Source organism: Eublepharis macularius, chromosome 18 (genome assembly GCF_028583425.1).
Source record: "Eublepharis macularius isolate TG4126 chromosome 18, MPM_Emac_v1.0, whole genome shotgun sequence".
Taxonomy (NCBI): Eukaryota; Metazoa; Chordata; class Lepidosauria; order Squamata; family Eublepharidae; genus Eublepharis; species Eublepharis macularius.
Genome location: NC_072807.1, coordinates 23,746,102 through 23,772,074, shown reverse-complemented (window position 1 = coordinate 23,772,074; position 25,973 = coordinate 23,746,102). Strand labels below are relative to the sequence as shown.

The 25,973-nt window shown below is 44.8% G+C and overlaps 1 protein-coding gene across 1 annotated transcript; it reads right to left on the bottom strand.

The window, feature by feature from the left end:
• Positions 1-5,430: 5,430 nt before the first annotated feature.
• Positions 5,431-13,365, bottom strand: AEN (apoptosis enhancing nuclease). The gene is made up of 4 exons (XM_055002775.1): positions 13,296-13,365; positions 10,429-11,136; positions 8,281-8,481; positions 5,431-7,138 (listed from the first exon to the last, which is right to left on the bottom strand). The coding sequence occupies exons 2-4, from the start codon at positions 11,134-11,136 to the stop codon at positions 6,935-6,937; spliced, it is 1,113 nt and encodes a 370-aa protein (XP_054858750.1). The 5' UTR covers positions 13,296-13,365; the 3' UTR covers positions 5,431-6,934.
• Between the last annotated feature and the right edge of the window lie 12,608 nt (positions 13,366-25,973).

The window sequence follows — 25,973 nt, the reverse complement described above, 5'->3', positions numbered from 1 at the left end:
TATTTATTTATTTATTTATTTATTCATTCATTCCCCACCCTCCCCACAGATGGGCTCGGAGCGGCTAACAACATTCAAAAAATACATTAAAAGTCACAAAAACATAAAATCAATAATAATTTTTAAAAAGTCATTAAAATAGTCCAGGAGCAGGTGATTTAAACAAATATTGGAAGTCTGTATATGGGCATAGCAGATGGCCGAGGGCAGCCCCAGAAGAAGTGATGGTCTTAGATGGGAGGACACTCGCTGGCACTCAGCCGAAGGCCCGGCGGAACATCTCCGTTTTACAGGCCCTGCGGAACTGTAACAGGTCCTGCAGGACCCGGATCTCCAACAGGAGAGCCGAAAAAGCCCTGGCCCTGGTTGAGGCCAGACGGATGTCCCTCGGGCCGGGGACCACCAGGGGTTGCTTGTCTGCAGAGCGCAACACCCTGCAGGGGACGTAATGGAAGAGGCGGTCACGTTAATTACTTACACTTTAAACTCAGACAAGTTTCATCTATGTGTTAGGCTTTCTGCTGGTTTTTCACATTTGCAGCTACCATACCCTATTGTATCTGTTTTCATTGAATTGTTGATCATATTATATTTTGCACAGTGAATGTCCTAGCCATTGATTACACTGTATTCACTTGCAGTTGTAATCTACCCTGGATCTCCTAAAAGAAGATCTGTTGCAATGGGCTGCTCTTCCAGACTTCTGCCCAACCCGGACAGCTTCCATTCCTCTTCCCTCAACAATGGCTTGCATTCAACTGCCCTGAACAAAAGGACTCTGCCACTCCTTCCTTAGTCTCTTTCTTTGGAAGGTCATCTCACTGAGTCACGCATTTAGTCCAATCATGCTTTTTGCTGGTATTTTGTCTGCACGTTCATCCTCGGTGCGCTGTTTTGCCACAAGGCAGGCTACAGTCATTTCCAGAACTGCACTAGATGACTGTTGGAAAAGGAAATACACCTCTAAAAATGTTTTCATAAGAAGCGGCACTGAAAATCAGACAGCTGGGGTAACCTCACTGGAGGCTTAGTCATTTGCAGAGAGGAAAACAGCGGGGAGTCAAGAGCGAGGCAACAAATACTAGAATACAGAATACGTGGCTTTGATCTTGTTGCCAGAAACACATCTGCTTGGGAGAACAAGCCTCCTTTTTAAAAAAATGCACAATTTCATGTAAACCAGAGATTTCCCCATAGAACCTAAAACCTAGCTCGCACAAACTATGGACAAAGTTGTAAAAATGTATGTCTTCAGCCTCCAGGCAAGGAATCATAGGTCTGACTGCGACGGAAAATAAATCCCCGCACATAGAAAACTAGAAGTCAGGAAAAAGGTTACTTGCTTGGCTTTTTCCTTAACAGGCTAATTCTTTAAGTGCGGGGACTTTCTGCAAGTACCGCAACTAACAGTTGATTAGGCTGGAGTAACTCTGCTTAGGATTTCATTGGAAGTCTTCACTCATTCAATTGTTTACATTTGCCCACTGTCACATCACACTACATTTGCCTCCTCTAGCCTCTGCTATCACTTTCCATGCTGTTGGAAGCCTTGCAGAGTAGCCTGTTTATACCAATCTGGAACTTCTCCAGTGATGAATGCTCTACGTAGCTGGTGACAAATTGGATACTAGAGTTGATTCACATATGGGCAGGGCTCATTCTGAGGAGGAACACGCAGGAACGCAGTTCCGGCAGTTCCTCAAAGAGGTCACATGACAGACTCTCAGGCATTTGGGACCCATTTCAGCCTGGATTGGGGCTGAAACGGCCTGGATTGGGCCTCTGACGGGTGGTGGATCACTCTCCCACTCAGCAGCAGCCCGATCCTGACCGTTTGGGGCCCCTTTTTGGCCCTTTTCAGCCCTTTTGCCATTTTGGGCCCAATTTCGGCCCTGAATGGCTAGGATTGGGTCCAAAACAGCCAGAATAGGTGACGTTAGGGGGTGTGGCATATGCAAATCAGTTATGCTAATGACATACTTCCGGTGATGTCAAGGGGCGTGGCATATGCCAATGAGTTATGTTAATGAGTTCCTCCAGCTTTTTCTACGAGATGACCCCTGCATATGGGTATATGTTGCAGGTAAAAGTAGTCCCCGAGTGCAAGCACCCATGAGGAGACGTTGTATCATGATGTTTTCTTGGCAGACTTTTGTTACAGGGTGGTTTGCTATTGCCTTCCCCAGTCATCTACACTGTACCCCCAGGAAACTGGTAAGCTGCAGTACTGCAGCCCAAGCTCTGCTCACGACCTGAGTTCAATCCCGGTAGAAGCTGGTTCAGGTAGCCGCTCAAGGCTGACTCAGCCTTCCATCCTTCTGAGGTTGGTAAAATGAGTGCCCAGTTTCCTGGGGGTAACGTGTAGATGACTAGGGAAGGCAATGGCAAACCACCCCATAACAAAAAGGCTGCCAAGAAAACATTGCGAGGCGACATCCCCCCATGGGTCAGTAATGACTCGGTGCTTGCACAGGGGACTACCTTTACCTTTTATATGTTGCAGAATAGGCCCACTGACCTGCTAGCCCTGCTCCCCATTCAGCCCTCCTGAGTTGTCAGGCACCAACCACCTTCCAAGTGGCTTGACACTGCTCTCCCGGCCATAGGACCTGTTTGTGCACGTGGCACCTTAGGAGATTGCCTAGGACCTCCTCTAGTTTCGCTATTATGTTTATTTAAAATGATCTCTAAGGAGAGGTCTGGCAGCTGTTTATAAAATTGTAACTGATGTGGAGCTAATATGAGAACTTTGGGGGGGATCATCCAGTGAAATCAATTAGCCAGAGATTCAGAACAAACAAAAAGGGAGCACCTCTTTACCCAACACAAACTTGGCTCATGGAACTGTGGAAAGGGCGTCCATTTGATTTTCGAAAGAGGTCGTTTGCAATGTGCAAGCAACGCGCTTGAAGTCAGAAACAAAAGTCTAATGGTTGTTTTTGCTCTTGAGAAAGCTGACAAGAGGCAAAACAAGCCAGAGCTGGCAGTTTGTTGAGCAAATAAAAAATTTCTGTGCTGAGGAGCTGACTTATGGCACCTGATTGGACTGAGCCACGATACTTGTAAATTAACGACCTTGAAACCAGGGGGAAAAGAACCACAACGAAACAGAGCAGTAAAATCACTATGGACTGCTTAGATTGTACAGATGCGTGTATGGATTGATTTGTTACATGAATTAGTCAGACTTGGTTTATGTGCAACCATTTACTGTTATTATTGTGCATTCATGATTGTAACAGTTCTTCGGAATTTGCACGTTGAACACTGAGCACTTTAAATGAGAGTAAATTAGTTTACTGTTGCTTAATAGCGTCCATGAGAGAGCTTTTCTTGTATCTTTGAGTGGTGGTGCTCTTGAGAGTAACAGCATCTTTAACATTTGGTAGAGATTCAGAACAAACAAAAAGGGAGCACCTCTTTACCCAACACAAACTTGGCTCATGGAACTCACTGCTACAAGATGTGGTGAAGGCTATTGGCTTAGACAGCTTTATAAAAGGATTAGGCAAATTCAGAGGGCAAGTTTCTCAAGGTCAATGGTAAAAGGAGCTTCCCTCTTCAGAGGCAGTATACCTTAAAGTATCTGTTGCTTGGGACAAATGATTGGGAGGCCAGGCTTTCCAGAAGAACCTGATCGGTCTCTGTTGCCAACAGATTAATGGAGGAGACAAAGTTGCTTGGTTCCACCTAGCCAAGTAGCACAGCCACAAAATGAGTTCTTTTCAAGCCACTTGAAAGTTGTCTATAGAGTTTTGATTTGTCTAGGCTGATTCATGCGTTAAACAAATTGTTTAAACAACTCATGTCTTTGTGTGTACACATCTAAAAGACGAGTGTATTGGCTGCCATATCCTGGTACTTAGCTTTGGGGGGGGGGGGAAGGACACCCAATTGCTCCCATCTTTCCTTGTAACCCACAGAGATGGTAAGAGAAAAGGAAAACCCCAGAGCAAATAAAGAGGTGGTAGTATAAATGTAATTTAATCTAAAGGCACACAACATAACCTGCATGTCATTGTAAGTCATTAGAACCTGCTGTGAAGAAATACTACAATTTTGGAACAAGGGGGCTAAAAAAACACCCGTGGACTCTGCTTCAAACTGACAGGAAAGGAAAACCCTCTCCCCACTCCCCACCCCCATTACACAGTTTTAATTCTTTCAAAACACCATTTGTGAAAATAAAGGTTTACAAAAGGTATTTGCAACGTGAGTCGGTGTTGAAAACAGGGTGGTGGGAGAAGCGTTCAGAGGTGTAAGGGCTGTGTCTCAACGTGGAATGGATGGCTGATGAAGCGAATCCTAAGAAGGACCTCAAAAGGAAGCCGGCCCAAACTTGCTCAATTCTTTTGCCATGTTTCTGTAGCCCACAGCAGGCCCTTCTGCATGCTACTGTTGTACAGAGGCAGAAAGCACTTCAGAGCTTGAATGAGTAACACCTTCCAACACAGGGAACAGAAGAACCTGTCGGCCCAACAGCTGCAGCCCAAAGACATTTGGCTGGCAGCTTTGCAAGCGGCTTGTCCGTCACTTGCCCCACAAAGGAGTCTCATCTGTCAAGAAGGGTCCAGTAAGCTCCCACGCCAGCTGGCTGTGTTATGGTGAGACAGGTGTGCTTCTTGTTATGGCTAGCCAATTGGAAACGGCATCAAAAGCAATCCACTGCTCGCGCACGGAGGGCAGAGTGGGCTGGATACTTCTCTACACTGCTGCAATGGGCCGCCCTAACGTATGGCTGAGCAGATCCTCGGCTCCCTAGAGGGCCCAGAGGAATGGTCCAACATGCTGCCTTGTACTTGGGCCAGCTCTGCAGATGCTGATAGCAGAGGCCCCAGGCCATCGAAAATGATCTACGACTGTAAAGAGGATTGGTAGGCAGTTTGAGAATCACCCTACTTTATACGCAGTTACTTTCTTCTTCCCTGACTCTTCCAGTGTACTTTACTGCCATGATGCATTACGAGCATAGAAAAGACTTCAGTAAGGCTCCATATAGCAAGAGTCTGCCCTTGTGACTATAGGTCCATTGAGGTTTTGTCCCATATCGTATTTCAGTGTCTATGATCTGAGGCCGAGAGTCTCTACACGAGACGCCTCGGTGCATATTTGTCAAGTGTAGGGAGACACAATATTAGCAGGGAGGGTAGTTTAAAAAGACAGAGCTGGCAGAGATCGTTCCTCAGAAGGTTTGTTAATTTCATCTTTGCCTCCCTGAAGGCTCTGTCAATTTCACCTCTCTGTCTCTTATCTTTTTAAATTACTGTTCCCAACCAACATTGCATCTCCCGACACATGTTCTTCACGTGTCAGATGTCTGAGGGCCAAGCTACAAGTGACGAATGACACTTGAACAGCAAGTGGATCAAGTGGAGGGCAAGTGAACAGGGAGAAACACACTTGCCGTTCAAGTGTCATTCATCACTTGTAGCTTGGCCCTGAGTGCAATAGATTTCCCAGGAAGGTCAGATCAGGAGGAATTAGTACTATTATTGGCAGATATTGGCCAAACTGCAAGGTTTTCCACCACCCTCATAAAGGTAAGTCGTCATAAAGATAAATGTGACAATAAGGCGTGCTGATGCAAGCATGGCTGACCGGTACATGAACTGCTCTACTCTGGATTATCAGCCTTTGGATTGTATAGTGTTTTTAGTACATTTTAAATGATTACCATGTATTTTAATTTTTCCTCTGAAAATATCCAGAAACGTTTTGATTTTATTTTGATGGGCACTTGATTTCATCTGGTATTGCTGCTCTGGTGTAACTGCGAATTGCAAGAAAGATAGACTGAAAATGTTAAGATCGCAAAGAATCTTAGACAGGAGGCATTTCATGTGGAGCCTTAAGCATTCCTGCCATCAGCTGCGCAAGGAACCTCAGCGCTGTGAAACAAAACGTGCACCGTCCAGGGAAAGAAGTCTTTAGACTCAACCTGAGGACAGCTCGCAGAATACTTTCTACATCACCACGGCCAAATTATGGGAAAGTAGAATCTTTGCCCTTGGTTGTCACGTGCAGCAGACTGGCAGGGAAAGCAGCCCTAGAATGTACCATTTCAGACTGGCATGGATGGCAGCACATAGCTGAACATCACCCAAATAAGCACGCCCTGCCCTGCCCACGGAAAATGAGCACAGTAGAGTGATAACTCAGTTATGCCTGCTATACCCCTTGCTATATGTAAGGACACTCCACTCTCACCCCAATTGCAGCCTAAAGTGGTGCGGTCCAGGCACAGTTTTACAACTCCCTCTGCTGTGTGTACAAATAAGCTGTACAAACTGGCTGATGTAATATGTAATGTGAGCACACAAGGAGACCCAGCCCCTCGCTGGCACTGTACATACAAGCAAAGTGTTAATGGGTGAATCAGTCAAGCACAGAAAAGGTCAGACTTGGTAGCAATTCCCATCATCGAAGAAGTAATTTCCCTGCCACTACGATCACAAAAATCTCTGCTAGGCACATCTCTGATCCGTCTGCCATTGCATTTCTCCCTACAAATGGATCCTCAGGGAGGGTTAGGGCTAATTGGGCATCAAAGAAACACACTATGTGAACTAGCCAGCCTGACACTCACTCACTCACAAGCTAATAGAGTCTGTGTGTACTTCTGCAGCAATAAGTTAGGCCACATCGGGAGCTCATTCCATACATGCCACTGTAATTAGACATTAAATCTATAAATAGGCCTCTAGGGCAGAGATTAGCAGCTTACAACCCAAGTACTCCAAGGGTCTCCTTCCAACATGTGCAGTTCCACACTGCCTCTGTGCAACATCTCACCACTGGGCTCCGCACCACCTCCCCAAATAAAGTTACTACAGTAGTAGCAAACTTATGAGGACCAAGTCCCCCAAGGCCCCAAAACAACTGCAGAGAGCAAAAGGTTTTAAACAGGTCTCTCTTTAAATGCAAGCCTGTGCTGTCATTTGCAATCTAGGTCAAGGTCCTCAGGCCAATACCGATCATCCATGTAGCGGTCATTATCGGCACAGTTATCTGGAGGACTGTGCGGAGAACAGGAGGAGAGTCGGGCAGTCATGTCCTTTTCCCACTGTATTTCCACCAGTCTGTACAGTTCCATAGAGGCCTGAGCATCTTCCACTGATGAGTGTCCCTTTTTGCTCACCTAGCAGGAGGGATAGAAAAGAAACCGTTTTGATCCCAACGTTCCAGTTCTTAAGATCCACTGCCATTCAGCATGCCTCAGCCAAAGTACTCCTGGTCCTCATTTACACCATACCTTCGCAGCATGACCTTAACAGCATTTACTCAACCATACATTGTGCTAAGCGCAATGGAACCAGAGTACAAACCCTATTTCCGGGGGTGCAGAAGTAAAACCCATTTTATTGGGGTTTATCCCGATCAAGTGGCCACATGATCACAGCCTTCTGGGGGGAATGCCTGTACCTGTCTCTGCCCCACTCCACCCTCCCCCAAGAGGCCATCATAGAAGACACCCCCTATCTGGAAAGACCCAAAGCTGCAGGGATCAGCTGGCGGGATAATAACAACAACATTCGATTTATATACCGCCCTTCAGGATGACTTAACACCCACTCAGAGCAGTTTACAAGGTATGTTATTACTATCTCCACCACAAAGGCTGAAGATAAAAAGCTCCCTGCCTTCAAGTGTCATTTGTGCTAACTCTGGACAGGGGCTGTGGCTCAATGGAAGAACATCTGCTTGGCACACAGAAGGCCCCAGGTTCAATTCCTAGCATCTTCACCTAAAAGCATCAGGTTAGAGGTGATGTGAAAGACCTCTGCCCGAAACCCTAGAGAGCTGCTGCCAGTCTGAGTAGACAATACAGACTTCACTGGGCCTGATTCTTAATCTCCCCTTGACAGCCTTTGGATCCTGACTTTCATGGATCCTGGACCATAAATGTTTCTGCTGCACCCAATGAAATCGTGGCCTACTTCAAATCTACTGTGTACCAGCCATCTGGCTTAACTTTAGACTGTTTATCCTACCTGACTTGCTATGAACCTCACTGCCTGGCAGCAAGAGACCTTTGATGGGGTGAAGGTGGGAGGCAGACAAACAGCAGTCCTAAACAGGAATATACCTACAAACAAGGGCTGGAGAGAGAGCACGGGATAAGAACGTGGAGCGCTTCCAAAAAGAATTTGTGCTGGGTACAGAAGAGCATAGGAAGCCACCATACCTGTAATGGCCTATTCACACATGCAAGCATTGAACGATTAAATGACGGATTGGTGGGTATGAACCAGCCCCAAGGTGCACAACAAGGAAGATTACCTGAATCTCTTTGTGCAGCAGCTGCTTGGCTAAACTCTTAAGAGAGACATTGGCTTTCACAAGCAGCCCACATTTCTCCCTCAGGTGGGGGCTCTGGCTAGTGTCACGCGTCCAGTCTCGGGGATGGAAATATTTCAGGGCCCGGAAGTCATTGTGGACGGCATGTCCCACCACGATTTTGTCTCTTAAGATCTGCAGGACCTGCAAAGGTGCAAAGGCGGTTAGTCCAGCATCACCACAAGAATTTGGGCAGGGGGGCATCAAGAGCAGGCTTCTTCTATTTTAAGATCAGGTGCTAATAAACAGACCTCTGACACCATTTAAAACTCTCACAAAAAATAATTTATACAATATAAAAGGCTTAATACCCACAATTTACAAACTTTTGAATCAAAAAGTATGGTCAACTGTCGCTGCCCCGCAAAAAGCTTTGCGAAAGTACTACACAAGACCAACATTGGAGTTGCATTTGATTATCTAATTTATTTAGCTCTAAATCGGTAAATATTGTGAAGAGCCCCGTGGCACAGAGTGGTAAGCTGCAGTACTGCAGCCCAAGCTCTGCTCACGACCTGAGTTCGATCCTGGCGGAAGCCGGGTTCAGGTAGCCGCTAGCCGGCTCAAGGTTGACTCAGCCTTCCACCCTTCCGAGGTCAGTAAAATGAGTACCCAGTTTCCTGGGGGTAAAGTGTAGATGACTGGGGAAGGCAATGGCAAACCACCCCATAACAAAAGTCTGCCAAGAAAATGTCGTGATGCAATGTCCCCCCATGGCTCAGTAACGACTCGGTGCTTGCACAGGGGACTACCTTTACCTTACCTGTAAATATTAAGCTTCAAGCCTATAAAATCTATACAAGGTGGTATCTAACTCCAGTAAAGGTTTTTTATTGCAAGGCAAGTAAAGATTCTAGATGCTGGAAACATTGTGGACAAACAGGCACGTTCTTACATTGCTGTTGGTAACATGCCCAAAGATCCAAGTGTATTGGGAAAATATTTCTTCTATAGTGATGATAACAATGTTACACAATACAACACAATCCTAAAACAATACTGTTGAATTTATGGAATAAAACCAATGTACCTACTTATAGAACAGATCTTGTCTTATTAATGATAACAGCAGCTAAGATAACCATAGCCCCAAAATGGAAAAGCGACAGTACACTTACTATTAGTCAATGGATGTCAAAAGTCTGGGATCTCTTAATATCTGACAAAATAACAGACCAAATAGCCTCATCAGAGAATCCCAGTTATCAATCGGTCTTCATGGAGAGATGGCTTCCTTTTCTAAACCGTATCACTGAGCATCCTATTAAGGAATATACTGTACCTAACAAATGTATTGACTTCTGTCTCTATTCTTTATCACCTGTAACTATGTTAATTATTTAATCCATGTATATGGTATTCATGTTTAGAATCCTGTTATTGTTGTATTATTGTTAAAAATTTAGTTATTTTAAAAAAATATTACGTGACAGCCAGAATGGTTACAGTGTCAGACCAGGTCCATTTCTCATACACATGCCTCTCAAATGGCAGTGTTTAATCACCTAGGAGAAAATTCTTTGTGAAACCCAAAGAGAAAGAAAGCAAGAATCATCCACCCCCTGAAAACCAAGGCTATCTTTTCAAATCAAATCAAAAGGGGACATAGACAATAAACCTTCAGCCAGGTTTGCATGTCTTGCAATACTTTGTTTTTGCAGCAGTGAGCTAACTTAGGTGGTGGGGTAAGTGCCATCAAATTGCAGGAGACTTATGACAAACCTGTAAGGTATCCAAAGCCAGAGATTGTCATTGCCTGACTCTGTGTAACAGCCCTGGACTTCCTTGGCAATCTCACACATCCAAGAACTAGAAAAGAGCCAGTAGCACCTATAAGATTAAGAACATTTCTGCTAGGGGATGTGCTTCTTCCTCTGTGACTCACGGAAGCTCAAACCCTACCACAAATTTTCTTAAGTCTTATAGGTGCTACTGGACTCTTGCTCTTTTCTACTGCTACAGACCGACTAACACGGCTACCCATCTCGGTGTGCATCCAAGCATTAATCATGGAAGCTGTTGAGCTTCCATACTTCATCTCAATTCTAGCTCTGGGACAAACTCTCACTCTCTTGCCTCCCTTTCACTCACCTCTGCCCGTGCCTTCATGAAAGGAGTGGCCTTCTCCATGTGTCGCCGGGTGATCCCGCTCCACCGAGTCCTATAATCCACTACTGGAAGCTGCGGCCGGACGTACTTGTCATAGACGACATCCCCATCGTAGTTCACCACCGTACACCGAGCCAACTCGTTGACTTTCCCACCGGGGCCTGTGCCCACCATTTCACAGTCTATAGCCACCAGCTTCCTAGTTTTGGGCTTCTGATAGGAGAAAGAATCGGCGCCTGCACCAGGGTGCGAGGGCAAGGGTGCCAGGTTCCCAAAGTCTTGGGAAGAGGGATGCTGCGTGGCTGTTCCTGCTGATGGAACTGGTATCGGGCAGAACGTTCTACGGTCCTTCTCCACATCTTCCTTGGTCAACTCGCTGACTTCCTGGCCCTGCATCCTACAGGCCTTGGAGGGCTTCGATGCCATGTACAGGGTCTCTTCCCCCAATCTGGGTCCCTGCAGCTCCTTCCGTTCCAGCGTCCTACGCACCATACAACGTTGGTGCTTTCTGGACTTTTTTTTATTCTGCCTGCCGGCTACAGTGTCTGGGGGTGCTTTATTGAGAGAGCGGCCTGGATCCCACTGGCAGCAGGGGCACTGAAGAAGCCGGCCTTCCACCCCCAAGCAACCCCCCTGGTCAGCTTCTGCTGGATTCATTTCTCCTAGTAGATGCTTGCCGCTAGAAGGCATCTTGGCGAAGAACAGAAAAGAAAATGCAACATGGTTAGCAATGCCAGTGCAGAAAAGCTATGGCCCCAAATGGGGAGGGGAGGTAGCTCTGTGGTAGAGGGTCTACTTGGTATGCAAAAGGTCACGTTAACCCCCTTGCACCTCCAGTTAAAAGGATCAAATAATAGGTGATGTGAAAGACCTCTATCTAAAAGCTGGGAGAGTCCCTTCCTGTCTGAGTTGACAATACTGACCTTGACGGACCAAGCAGCTAATTCAGGAGAAGGCAATCACGCTCATGAGACAAGCCTGCCTTATCAAACAGCAGGGTTCCTTATCACAGATCAAGGGACTTTCCAAAAAGAGGACTCTTTAAGAGCCCTCCCCTCTTCAAAGGCTAAGTAAATCGTAACAAGGGACAGGGTCTTTTCTGCAGGGGCACCCAATGTATGCAACACCCTTCCCAGCAACATTGGCACATTCCTTAACAGCATTCAGGAAAATACCTTTTCTATCTTCTCATGCTTCAATGAATGATTGACCACTGCTGCCTTCCCCACCCAACTGTTACTGCTTTCCTGGCTTTTTATTATTTATTTGCATCCATTTACTTTTAACAATTGTAAGCCTCTTTGAGGTTTTTTTTTAAAAAAGAAGGCAAATTATAAATCGTTTAAATTAATATGGCCAGTAAATGGGGTAGTGCCTTCCTGATGATGCTACATCTTTGGAACTCCCTGCCAAGTGAGGCCCTTCTTTCCAGGTTGCTGTCCCCCTTCTGAAAGGTGGCAAAGCCTGCCCTTTCCAAACAGGCTTTTTGCATTCTTGAATTGGGCTGCTCCAAGCTGAAATCACCCATGGCCAAATCTGTCTCAAGTGGGCGTAAGACTGAGTCCATGCAGCCTGATCACAGACATGTTTGTTCCAAATTGAGGGATAACTTTGAGATTCTTTTTCATTATTACTTCTCTATTGCAGTGTATCCTTAGCAGGATTTATTTTTGTAGGTTATTTGGGAAGAAACGTAGCAGTGCCCCTACCCCATACTAGCGGTAGCAAACTTTACTAGCAGTGATCCTTCACATTTCTTTGGGGTAGCTGAGCAATATTCAGATAGCTGTAATACATTTAAGAAATCCCTCCCAATGACTGCACACTTGCCCCTACCAAAACCTGCACAGCTATTCGTTTGGCCATTTTGCTTATGTAAGGCAGTGGAGAGAGCTGGAGGAAGTGCCGCCGCTTCGGCAGGAAGAATGAGCTGGCCACCAGCACGCCATTAACCGGCATGCAATTTACAGAACGCCAGTCACACAGCATATTCTTTGCTGACATTTATTTCAGTGGTCAGATCAAGATCTGCTTTATCTGCGCACACCCAAAGCTGCCTTTAACAGTCAGACCAGCCTAGCAAGGTCACTCATTGGGGTGGCCAACTCAACCACGGAAATTCCTGGAGATTTGGGGGCAGAGCCTGAAAAGGGAAGAATCTGGAGAGGGGTTTTACCCAAGATCTGTGGTATACCACAGAGCTTGCTCTCTGAACCTGCCATTTTCACTTCAACTGGAGATCAGTTGTGATACTGAGAGAAATCCAGGGAACCCTATCACTGTTGCCTGCTCTGAGTAGCAGAGGCTCTCCAGGATTTTATGCTGTGTCTATTTTATGTCTATTTATGCTGTGATTATGGGTGTTATGTTGTATTTTTAACCAATGTTGTACCTCGCTCTGAGCCCAGTTGTGAGGAGAGCGGGTTAAAAATATAATAAATAAATAAAATAAACTGATCCTTTAATAGAGCTGCCAGGGATTGAATTTGGGGCCTGCCACATAAAATAAAAAAAAAACGTTTAAAAGCTTTATTACTGATCCACCCCTGCCTCTGGTGAATCACCGACCTCTGGAAGGCCTGACCACCCTCACGCTTTTCTCCCTGCCTTCCTCAAAGTTGCTCCTCACTCACAACGAGAGGATCGCGACCCCCCTACCTCTCCTTCCTTGCCTCTAAATTTCCTTCTTCCCATTCCCTCCCGTATAAGCCAGGTTTCTGCCAGGACTGACTTATCAAAAGTGTCTTGGACACCATTCCTTTTTAACTCTCTAGTGCCCCCCCCATCCCTAAACTCGGTAACTGGTACCCAACACCCCCACCCCTTCCCCGGTCCAATTCCCCCCTTACCTAAACAAGCCGGCTCTCCACGTGTCAATCCCGGAAGCAAAGGAGGCTCGAACGCAGCCCACATGCCCGGGCATGTTCGCCCTGTGGGCCACGCCCCCTCTTTCTGATTGGCTGCCCTAGGGGGGAGGGCGGAGTCGATCTGCATAAGGGGGCGTGCCCACACCGCCGCTAATTATTTCGAGGGGGTTGAACTGGAGCTGCCAATCAAGGACTTCTTTAGTCCTTTGCATGCGTGTTGAATTCGCATTTAACGTAATTGATTTCCGTGAGCAATGTTGAAAGGTGCTTTTGGTACAACTCTTGGCTTTAGGAGTGTGTTCTAGTTTTGCGTAATACCGAGTGCCGCATCTGGAAGTGCTTTCGTATCTTTGTAGAATCTCTGATGTGTTTTAATCTTTTTGATTGTATGTTTAATAAAATCAAATTAAAAGAGCGTTTCTTCGGTGGGCACAGGACTGAATCCATGTTTGCTCCGAAGAATGCCCCATTGAACGCCTTCCCCATGGCCATGCGCGGGACAAGGCTGTGCTACGTTTCCTGCGAGGACAGAGCCGGGATGGGGGGTCTCCTGCCTCTCGGCAGAGGACGTATCCAGACATCCTTTTTCTCTGTCACCCACCTGGATAAAAAGTTACCGGTAGGAGGGAGGATCCACGGATATAGTTTTCCAGTTAGGAAACCCACCGCCATGACTCGTGTTATCATGACGCGTGTGCATACTCCGCTGCACGTGAATGTACTGGGGCGCCTACTGCGAAACGGTTGGAAGGGGGGTTACTAAATGAATAATAGCACAGCTAAAAACAGTGGGATGCCTTAAAGATACCGGAGAACACTATTTTTAGACATGAAAACACTGAAATACCACCCTTTTAATCAATTTATTTATTTTTTATTTGAGTTATACCCCGCCCTCTCCACAGATGGGCTCAGGGCCCCTAACAACATTCAAAAATATATTAAAAGTCACAAAAACATAAAATCAATAATAATTTTTAAAAAGTCATTAAAATAGTCCAGGAGCAGGCTATTTAAATAAATAGTCTTTCCCAGCCAAATGCATCCAGAACACCACGGAAGGGGCGCTAAATAAGTAACAGTGCCGCAAAAAAGAGTGGGATAACTTTAAAACGCTGCAGAACAATATTTTAGAAATTAAAAATGCTGAAATAGCACCCTTTTATTAACCCTTTCCCAGCCAAATGCATCCGGAACGGGCAGCAAGCGAGTAACAGTACTGTAAAAAAAACCTTAGTGGGATACATTAAAGATACTGCAGAAAGGTATTTAAGAAAGGAAATCGCTGCGATGGCGTGCTTCTGTTAACCCTTTCCAGGCCTAAATGCATCTGGAACAACCTAAATAAATAGGAGTTCCGCAAAAAGAGTGAGGCGCATTTAAGACACCGGAGAACAATATTTTAGAAATTAAAATGCCCAAATATTACCTTTTTATTAACCCTTTCTGAGCCAAAATGTATCTGGAACACCACGAAACGGACACTAAAACACTAGCATTGCGAAAAAAAGTGGGATGCATTAAAATGGTGTTCTCCGGTGACTTTAAAACATTCCACTGGTTTTTTTTGCAGTACTAGTATTTATTATTTAGTGACCATTCCAGCCAGTTCCGGGCTGTTTTATTAACCCTGGAAAGGGTTAATAAAATCATAATCTTTCTGCATTTTCATTTCCAAAATATCACTCTCTAGTGTTTTCAATGTACCCTACTGCTCTTTGCAGTCCTTCTGGCATTTCCTTAATGCCCATTCCAGCCTGTGCCTGGTGCATCTGGGTTCAAAAAGGGCTAATAAAAGCATGATATTTCCATGTTTTAGTTTCTAACATATTGGACTCCAATGTCTTTAATGCATCCCACTATTTTTTTGTTGTCATACTAATATTTATTTAGTGCCCGTTCCGCCTAGTTCCAGCCAATTCTTGATGCATTTTGGCCTGGAAGGGTTAATAATAGCATGCTATTTCTTTTTTAATTTTAAAATATTGTTCCCTGGTGTTTTTAATGCACCCCATTGTTTTTGGTGTAGTGGTTAAGAGTGCGGGACTCTAATCTGGAGAGCCGGGTTTGATTCCCCACTCCTCCACTTGAAGCCAGCTGGGTGACCTTGGGCTAGTCACAGCTCTCTCAGAGCTCTCTCAGCCCCACCCACCTCACAGGGTGTTTGTTGTGGGGATAATCATAACATACTTTGTAAACTGCTTTGAGTGGGCATTAAGTTGTCCTGAAGGGTGGTATATAAATCGAATGTTGTTGTTATTATTATTGTTATTATTTTCAGTCTTCCTATAGCTTTAATGCCTGTTCCAGGCTGTTCCAGATGCATTTTGGCTTGGAAAGGATTTTCATTTTAAAAATATTGTTCTTTCATGTCTTTAATGCATCCCAGTGTATTTTGCGTTACCATTATTTATTTAGTGACCGGTCAGACCTGTTCTGGCCTGTTCCCACTTCTACCTGATCCCGTGTTATAGTGTTAATGTGCCTTTAATGGCCAGCAGACCTGCAGAAATTAAAGGGAAGGGTTTTTTATCTGAAAGCTAGAAAGTGCTGCTGTGATTGTTTCTTGGGAAATCAGGTGGCTCTAAAGGTCCCAGAAGACATGCTTAAGAATGTCGGTAATATTCCAAGCAGGAAAATGCATGTAAATGTGTAATCTTCTGGCCTGACAAGCCTGGGTGGAAAGGTGGTAGAGGAAACCCAGGGCTGCTATTTACTAACACCACCACTATCCTGTGAGATAGGTTAGGCTGAGGGACAGAGAGAGACTGGCCCAAGGTCACCCACTGAGCTTGCTTCTGAGGGCCAAGCTACACATGACGAATGACACTTGAACAGCAAGTGTATTTCTCCCTGTTCACTTGCCCTCCACTCAATCCACTTGCCGTTCAAGTGTCATTCATCATGTGTAGCTTGGCCCTGAGGCAGAGGTAGAATTTGGGGTGGCATCAGTCAGATCGTTGTCCAACACTCTAACCACTACACCACCTTTCCAGCATCCTGCCTAGTTTGACCCTCACTACAAAGTACTAGTTTGCTATCCAGAAATATGGGTTTGTCTTGCAGAATAATCAGAGAACGTCTGGAGCAGGGTGGGGACAACGCTCCTTGCCCTTATCGCTCTGTCTCTCTCCATCATCCAGGTATGTGCAAAATCACACAGAGTTCTTCTGTCCAGCCAGCATCTTGTTTAAACCAGGCCTGAGTAAATGAAGAAGAATCTTGTGTGCTCTCGACATTTTTACTGCGGCATACAATGTCATGTGCTAGATACCTTGTCTCTTTGGGTCTTTCCCACAAATGCTTATGCTGTAACGTATCAGCTGGTGTTTAAAGGTGGAGAAGAGATCCTTCAATGGCCGCTAAATGGAACCTTCATATTCTCTGAGTTCTAGTTGCTGGAGGGCAAAAATGGGGAGGTTTGGGGGGTATCTGGTTGGTTACGGTGGGAAACAGCGTGCCGGGCTAACCATGTCATCCTGCACAGTCTAAGCCCATCAAAATAAATGGGCTTGAACTGGAGTGGCTCTGTATAGGATTGCAATGTAAATGAACTTTTGCACTGACCCTGCTGGGCTCTTCTCACGCTCGCTATCTCTTTTTGTCCTGTCCCTTCTAACCAGAAGCCAAAGTTGCAGTGGGTGGAAAGACGTCTGTTCCAATGCTATTTCTACCAAAAGCATCCAGAGATATACTGCCTCTGAACATGGAGGTTCCATTTAACTCTCATCGATGGACCTAATCTCCACCCATAAATGTCTTTGTTTGCATTATTTATAGTCCATCTTTCTCACTGCAACTCAAGGTGGATTATGCACTGTGAGCCAATGCAATCAATAGGATGTGACACTGACACCTAATAAGCAGTGTAATAGGACTAGGTTTATAGAAATCTGAAACAAAGCATAAGCATCAGACATATAAAATTAGTGGTAGGGTATGAGCTTTCATGAGCCACAGCTTACTTCTTTAGAACACAAAAGCTCATACCCTACCACAAATGTTGTGGTATAGATATGTTGTGGCATAGTCTTATAGGTGCTACTGGACTCTTGCTCTTCTCTACTGCTACAGACAGATGAACACGGCTACTCATCTTGATCTATTAGACATATGTTAAACAATGCAGGGAAATGGCATTAAGTAAGTATAAAAACAGAGCAATGATAGCAAAATAATACATAAACAGATAATATGCACTGTCCTCAGTAGGCTTGCCACATGTGGGACCTGGAGAGGTCTTGGAATTACCACTGATTTCCAGACTACAGAGATCCGTTCCCCTAAGAAAATGGCTGCTTTGCAGGGTAGACTCTATGACATTATACCCCAGTAAAATCCCTCTCCAGGAATTTTCCAACCTGAAGTTAGCAACCGTAGTCCACAGTCCCATTCCCCTTATTAAATACCTAGTGTATGGCATTCCTTTTTAAAACCAGCCCTGCTCGCGAGCCTTTCGTAGCAAAAGGAAACAGGAAAAGATCCATCTCGGCACATGGGAGAAATGATGGGAAGGGAACCTCCTTTGGTTCGGGGCGTCAGACTTGGAGCAGGGCCTGTAAGAGTTGCCGGCGACCATCCTCAGTAGCCAAAGGATCGTTGATTGCTTGCCTTTGGCCAAAGTGAACCAGCGCAGCCTTCAAACAAGAGATCTTTGTTTTGTTGTGCATGCGAGTGCATGGTCTGAGCTCGCGGCATGCCGCCCCTGTCTGGAAGGACTTTCATTAGCGGCTCTGCCTGGATCAGATGGGTTGGAAATTGCCTGCGATCGCACGCCATGCTTTTCCTGTCTCTTCCTGCCTTCTCATCCTTCAGTAGAGAGGCCGTGCCAGGTATTTTGGCAGTGTACAAGTGGCTTTGTATTAAGGCTGGTGGGTCTGCCCATGGCTTGAATAGCGGGCGACTGAGACAGAACATGCTGGTGTCTGCCAAAGGAACTAGTAGGAAAGTCTGACTGAAGCTTTCTGTAAAGGCTTTCAAAGAGAAGCAACCCAACAAATTAGTCTGATGGCCTGTCTGGTTACCTGCCATGCCCTGCAGAGGAGTTGTCTGAGAGGATCCTTCTTTCAAGTTAGACAGCGGTTGTCTGTCTCCAGGCTTTCTTCTTGCCTCTCAACCCACCACTGTTTTGTGAATTCAGCCTCAAAAGAAAATTGTAGAAGTTTGCATCGCATCTATTCCCACGCCGGAGGAGCTCTTGGAGAAATGATTGCAGAATACAGATTTCTTGCCTGTTATCTTAAGGTGGATTCTGCTGTCCTCTTCCTCCACTTAGCTCTTTTTGTTTTGCATTTCTTAGTTCATTAAAAAAACACACGTCAGAGCCTATCCCAGAGTCAGCGAGGTAATTGCAGGGCTATCTTAAACAAGGTTACACAATCCTAAACGAGATTACGCCCACGGATTTAGAAGGGTGTAACTCTGTTTAGGATTGGACTGTAAACGTTTTTCACAGATGAAATTATTTTTTACAAACAACTCTGCACATCATCTAAAGCAACTCCAGTACCTTGTTTCACCCACAATTAGCTTGTATTCCAGTGCCTGAAAAATTATCCAGAAGCCAAGCCTTGCAGGCTTTTGTAAAAACCGTCAGATTTAATTAGGAATCACATCCCACAATTGGGGAGCTGTAGTAGAAAATCCTGGAAGATCTCTGCTCAGCAATTATAAGCAGGAATTTCGGTGAGCAGCACACTCACAAGCCATTCCTAGGCATGGACGCTGATCAAATCCTTTAGTTCCCTCCTGTGGCCTTAGAGTCATCTCATCATGAGTGCAGAAGAAGCCCAAAGGGTGATCTTCCTTCTTTAAATGACAAGTATTTGCAAAGCAGGCATACCCACTTAGAGAATCTTATATAGCAAGGGTTGAGAAAAGACACATGCATGGATGAAGCTGCTTCACATTCGTGAGTCTCTCTACACAAGACATCTTTCATCGGGACACTCAAGTGTAAGGAGACTCAATGTTAGCCAAGAAGCATAGTTTTAAAAGGCAGATCCGGCAGAGATCACGCTTCAGAACATTTTTCTCTTCTGACCGCCACACCCTCCTTTTGCAGCCGTCCTGAAGTTACATCATGTAGGTGCCCGTGGTTATGGTGATTCTATAGTGGCCAGGTTTGGTGGCACCTGGATTTTTATGCTATTGGTATAATTGTGTATTAATATTGGTTTTTATGCTACTTGTAATAATGTTTTATTGTATTTTAATGATATATTTTGTTGGAAGCCACCCTGAGCCTGCTCGCAGGAAGGACTGGGTATAAGTCAATAAAATAAATAAATAAATAAATTTGTTAATTTCATCTTCACCTCCCCAAAGGCTCTGTCAGTTTCATTTCCCCTTTGGGGAGTTGGTATTATCTATTCTGACCGGCAGCTGCTCTCCAGGGTTGCAGTTAGAGAGCTTTCCCATCACCTCTTACCTGGTCTTTTTATCTGGAGGTGCCAGGGATGAAACCGGGGACCTTCTGCATGCCTAGCAGTTGAACTATAGCTTCTCCGGATCTTTCTCCCTGGAAAGTAGCTGCTAGCCAACATTAGATAGGCTGATAGCCTGACTTGGCTTAAGGAAGCATCCTGTAAGTTTTCAGTGAATCGATCATTTATCAGAGGAGTTGAGAAAAACTTTTCAGTTGAAATCCCGATTTTGTTTTCTGTATCTACTTGGCAAATGCTTAACACATAAGCAGCTCTTGGCGGTCTCCAGCCCTCAGGACATCCGTCTGGCCTCGGCCAGGGCCAAGTGGAACACAGCAGGCCTGATTGAAATCCAGCCCCTGCAGGACCTGTTACAGTTCCACAGGGCTTGCAAAACGGAGATGCTCCGCCAGGCTTTTGGTTGAGAGCCAGCTAATTGTCCCGCTCCTGCCTGCCATATACCATGGTCCACTGGCGGCTGCCCTGGGCTTGGGGCTCAGCTTTATCCATGGTTTTTAGGTATTTATTGTAGCCTGTATTGTTCACGGCACCAGTTTTGTATTTTATTTAGTTCATAATTTTTTTGTGTTCTTTTTAGATATTTGTATCTGGTTTTAATGTATGATGTCTTTTCTTGTTGTTAGCTGCCCTGAGCCCGTTCATGGGGAGGGTATAAATCTAATAAAATAAATAAATAAATTTGTGTATCACTTGCTCCAACAGTGAAAAGGTATTCAGATTATAAACTCCGTGAGGCAGGGGCCTTCTAATTTTCGCTCATGAAATATTAACAGATATCATATATTATTATTACTAGAACATAAGAGCCAGCAAAGGGAATGTTCCAGGGATTCATCTGCTTCACACTGCCTCTTCCTCCCCTTACCCTCTTCCCCGGTCACTCCTCATTAATTTGGCAAGCTTTCCAATGTGCCAAAATGTCCACCCCCCACCCACCTGGAAGTCCAGCGTGGAGGAGAAAGATTGTAATTTGCACTCTCTTCTTGCGCAAATAAGATTTCTAATAGGGACAGCCGCCCGCTGGTTTCATTGGCCGAGAGATGATGGGAGGCAGGGTGGGGGCAGAAGCCTGAAAAGCATAGTACCAGGTCAGCTTCTTTTCTTTCCTCGGACTAAGCGGGGTGGAAGAGGACAGTGGCACGGTGGCCAAGTGATAAAGAAAACTTTGCAGGAAAGACAGCGGTTGGAAACCAGTCATCAATAGATCTGGTTTATTGCCCCCTGCCCCTAGTTGAAGGTGATATAAAAAGCTTCTATTGGTTGTGGTTGTTTTCACAGGTGTCTGCCACTTCCACCTCCGCCTCACCCCTTGCTGCTGTCATTTCTGATAAAACAGGTTTGGCAGGAGATTTGGGGGGGGGGTGTTTCAAAAACCTGCGACACCTCTTTAACCAAATCTCATGGAGTCCTGCAGAAGCAGCGTTTCAGGTTGCCCATTGGGGAGAATCCAGTGGTGGATGACAAATAGTGTTGTCTAATGGTTAGCATGTCAGATTAAGATGTGGGTGATACACGAAGCTTGGTGGGTAACCTTGGGCTAGGACTGCTAATAACGACAACATTCATTTTATATACCATGCTTTATTTATTTATTTATTTAATTTGATTTATATTCCACCCTCCCCACATCAGCAGGCTCAGGGCAGATTACAATCAACACAAATAAATATAAAATACATGTATCTTTAAAAGCCAATAAAACTCCTTAAATATTTAAAACACACATCAAGCAATATAGCAGCCATTTTTAAAGAAAACATATAGCAGCAGATTTTTCCAGTGACCTCCACCCAACCACCTCCAAAAATATTTGTCACAGGCTGAGTGGTAGATACCCTTAGTAGGGGCAGAGCTGTCTCTAGGTGGCCAGCGGGGTGGCCCAAAGGTGTCAACCGTATGCTTTAGGATGACTTAACACCCAGTCAGAGAAGTTTTGAAAGTATGTTATTATTAACACCCACTCAGAACGGTTTACAAAGTATGTCATTATTATCCCCATAACAACAAACACCCTGTGAGGTGGGTGGGGCTGAGGGCCAAGCTAAAAGTGACAAATGACACTTGAACGGCAAGTGGATTGAATGGAGAGCAAGTGGAAGGCAAGTGAACAGGGAGGAATACACTTGCTGTTCAAGTGTCATTCGTCACTTGTAGTTTGGCCCTAAGAGAGGTCTGAGAGAGCTGTGACTGACCCAAGGTCATCCAGCTGGCTTCAAGTGGAGGAGTGGGGAATCAAACTTGGTTCTCCAGATTAGAGTCCTGCGCTCTTAACCACTACACCAAACTGGATCTCTGAATTGGGAAATTCCTGAAGATTTGGAGGGTGGAGCCTAGAGACGGTGGAGGTTGAGGAGGGGAGGGACCTCAGTGGCATATAATGCCATAAAGTCCACCTTCCAAACCAGCCCTTTTCTCCAGGGTAACTGATCTCTGTGGCCTGGAGTTCAGTTGTAATTCTGGGAGATCTCCAGCCACGACCTGGAGATTGTCAGCCCTACCTTGGGCCAATCACACACAAACACACACCACAACAACCTTGCAAGGCTAAAACGAGAGAGAACAGTGTACTGTCCCCTGAGTTCTTTGGAAAAGGCTGGGAATAAAAATGTCACTTGGGAATAGTGTTTGAAAATGCTCTCAGGGCAGGGTGTATGCACCAAAGCTCTTTACGTTCTGTCCTCCCGCATCTGCGACTCTAAAGTTAAAACTGAACAGATCAAATGCTGGTCCTTCCGTCTGATGATATGGGTTTTGCAACTGTTTCACTATCTCCCCCCACCCCCCAAATTCTTCCTGGCCTCAGGGCCTATTTACTTCATTGGCCACTTTATTTACTACAAATAAATACCACTAAATGCCACATATTTTGACGATCACATCAATGATAGCAACTGGTTAACAAGAATCATAGCATTTGCATAGAACTTTTAGACTGCAGTCCTAAGCATAGTTACTCTAGTCTAAGCCCATTGATTTTAATGGGCTTAGATTAGAATAACTCTGCTTAGGATTGCACTGTTAGTGCTCAGAGATTCATGTACATTTCCTTGTTTTGATTCTTATGATAGCCTTGGAAAGCAGGGCATTATTATTATGGTTCGGAAAGCACACAATACAGTTTCCCTGCTGAAGCTAACGGGGCCTGGTCTCAGTCTGTGAATCGACAGATTGGGAATCCTTTGTGCATGTGACAGTGGTGAGATTTGAACCAGGGACCTCTTGAATCCCAGTTCATTTTCTAAGCCATTCTGCTAACTGATGCAAGGAGACAGGTCAAGACAGGTAGCTGTGTAGCAGTTGAAAAGAGCAAGAGTCCAGTAGCCCAAAATTTGTTGTAGGGTATGAGCTTTCATGAGACATCACTTGCTTCAGGTATTTGAAGAAGTGAGTTGTGAGTGACACACTTCTTCCTTTCTGTGCACAATTCTTCCCTTCTCCATTTTATCTTAACAGCACCCCTGCGAGTGAGGTTATTTTATTTATTTAACCAAATTTATATCCCGCCTTTCTGCCTTCATAAAGGCCACCGAGATAGCTAACAAATTAAAACATACATCATAAAATCACATTCTAAAACTCAACCAACACAATCATTAAAACAGTTAAAACCAGAGCTTAAAAAACATACAAAGACACAGCAACAGCAATTGAAACAATTAAAAGGCCGAGCAAAGGCCCAAGGTCACCCGGTGAGCTTTGTGGCTAAACATGGGTTTGAACTTGGGTCTCCCCACTCCAAGTCTGACACGCTAATCAATATGCTAAAAACAAAAGTCAGTGTAGGGTAGTTAATGACAGGTGGGCATCAACACCACCCACAGATCTGTTGATACTGGAGGGTTGTGCAATATGCATGCTGCTGTTTAAATGAATTATTTACTGATGTTTTTATGTTTTTATGCGACCCTGTTAGATTTTATATTTTTTGGCTGCAATCCTCTCTGAGCCTGCTAGCAGGGCGAGCGGAATATAAATCTAATAACATAAATAAATAAATACGAAAAAAGAGACTGGATTAAAAGTCAAATAATAAGTACATAAATAGTTTCCCCAAACATATCTGCTGATTTGGAGCTGCCATCACCGTGGTTCTTGGTTATCGTTAGGAAGGTGGCCCAGCTTCTTGGTTCTTGAGTAATTTCTGTAATTTCTCCCATTCCTGTACATGGGCTGAGGTTCACAGCAGCCACTGTGCCCTTCAGACAACCGGTTTTGCTTTTGCCATAGCCAAGGGAGCTGCTCACACCCTGCACTCAGCTGAAGCCTCCCCCTGGAATTCGAATAACTCAACTTGGCTCCAGGGGGCCTGGGAACCAAATTGGACTTCAAGTCTTTGTGACAGCAGATCCAGAGGAGTTAGCCGTGTTAGTCTGTCGTAGCAAAACCAAAAAGAGTCCAGTAGCACCTTTTAAGACTAACCAACTTTACTGTAGCATAAGCTTTCGAGAATCACCTCTTGAATCCCAGCAGAGTGTTTCTTCTTGTGGCAGATGAGGAAATGCTTTTCAGACCTGCCCTCTCATTGCTTTCCCGTGCAGCACTCACAAAAGCAACAACGGAGGTGATCAGAAACAGAGGAAGAGGTATGGGACAGTATCCGTTGCTGTGTCCAGCCTCTCCCATGAGAATACTATAGCCAGATGAATAGGACTGGTGATGGAATTCCATTGTCATTACTGATGAAGAGGCCAAGCACCCTAAGGCAGACTGTGACTTGTTGTCATGCGATGAGCTACAGAACAACAAAATCACTAGTCTTCCATAAGGAGCCAGGCAAGGGTGCACACAGAAGAGCTCCGAGTGTGCTGTCGCCCAATGTGCGTTCTTTCAAGGTCTTGAGATGAGGATGTCCAACAGACATAAAGACCTGCTCAAGTCCCAGACCTAAAACATCCCAAGAAGGAGTGAGGTTGGACTGGATGTTCCTGGAATATCATGATCATGGCCTTCCTTCTTGACCACTGATGAGAGTGAAGAGATTTTTAAAGTGTAGAGGATAGGAAGAAGAATGAAAGGGGGCAGAGAAGGGACACCATTTCAGTATTTGAGTGACAAAATGCACAACATTTGCCCTTGACATTGCCAATACTTCCAGCAGAACAGAGTGATAAAGACATGCTGGACTGTGCAACTCAACTTTCGATGAGGAAGGTAGATACTTAGCAGAGTGACAGCTTTCTCCGTGGTGGTTTGTCCACATTGGAACTCCCTCCCCATAGCTATTTGGTTGAGTTTTAGGTACCAGATGAAAATGTTCCCCCTTCCGTTTCTGGTCCAAATAACCCCCTATTGCTTTTTTGTTGTTGTTTTAATTGTTAATTTTCCTTTTTGTGCTGGTTTTATTGTTATAGATTTTATGACATTACTTTTGATGTCACTGTTACTGGCAGTCTTGTTTTTACTGATACTATTTTAACAGTGGTTATTAAAAATCTGCCTCAGGAATGTATGGGTTTGAGCATGCAGAATTCAAGAATTTTAAATAAGTTAGTAACCCTTTTCTGAGTTTGAACCACGAACACCGAAGCATTCAAGCATGCAATAGCCCAACTGTAGCTTGGTGTAGTCCAGCAAGAAATGTTTACCGTTCTTCAGAACGTGTAAGTTCACCCTAAGCACCTTTAAGCGAAGCTATTTCCACAACCTGTTTTGGGGGGGGGGAATCTCTTCTTTGTGCTGGCTGATTCTTCTGGCAGTCTTCAATGAATCAGACATCAATAGGCAAAATTTCTCACAACATCAATGTTTGGCCTTGCCAAAGTCTCTCATTCGTTTTGAGATTCTGATTCTGAACCCAATTTTGGCATTTTTTTTGCACAAAATTATATTGATTGAAATTATTTAATTGTATATGCTGTGTAATAGTCTTGGCAGTTTAAACTGAACTCTCATCAGTCGGTCATTCTGTTCTGCTGGAAGTATTGGCAATGTCAAGGGCAAATGTTGTGCATTTTGTCACTCAAATACTGAAATGGTGTCCCTTCTCTGCCCCCTTTCATTCTTCTTCCTATCCTCTACACTTTAAAAATCTTTTCTTTTGTTAAAAGAAACAAAAACCTGTTTCAATTGAGACTTACTATTTAGGTGTCTCGCTGTGCCTTTGATATCTGCTCTTTATGATCATTGATCTTCTTTCCTCCCCATTTACAGATGTTGGCCTCTGTTATTTTTTTCAATGGGAACTGATTGTTGCTGTTATGCCATGATCCCTGGA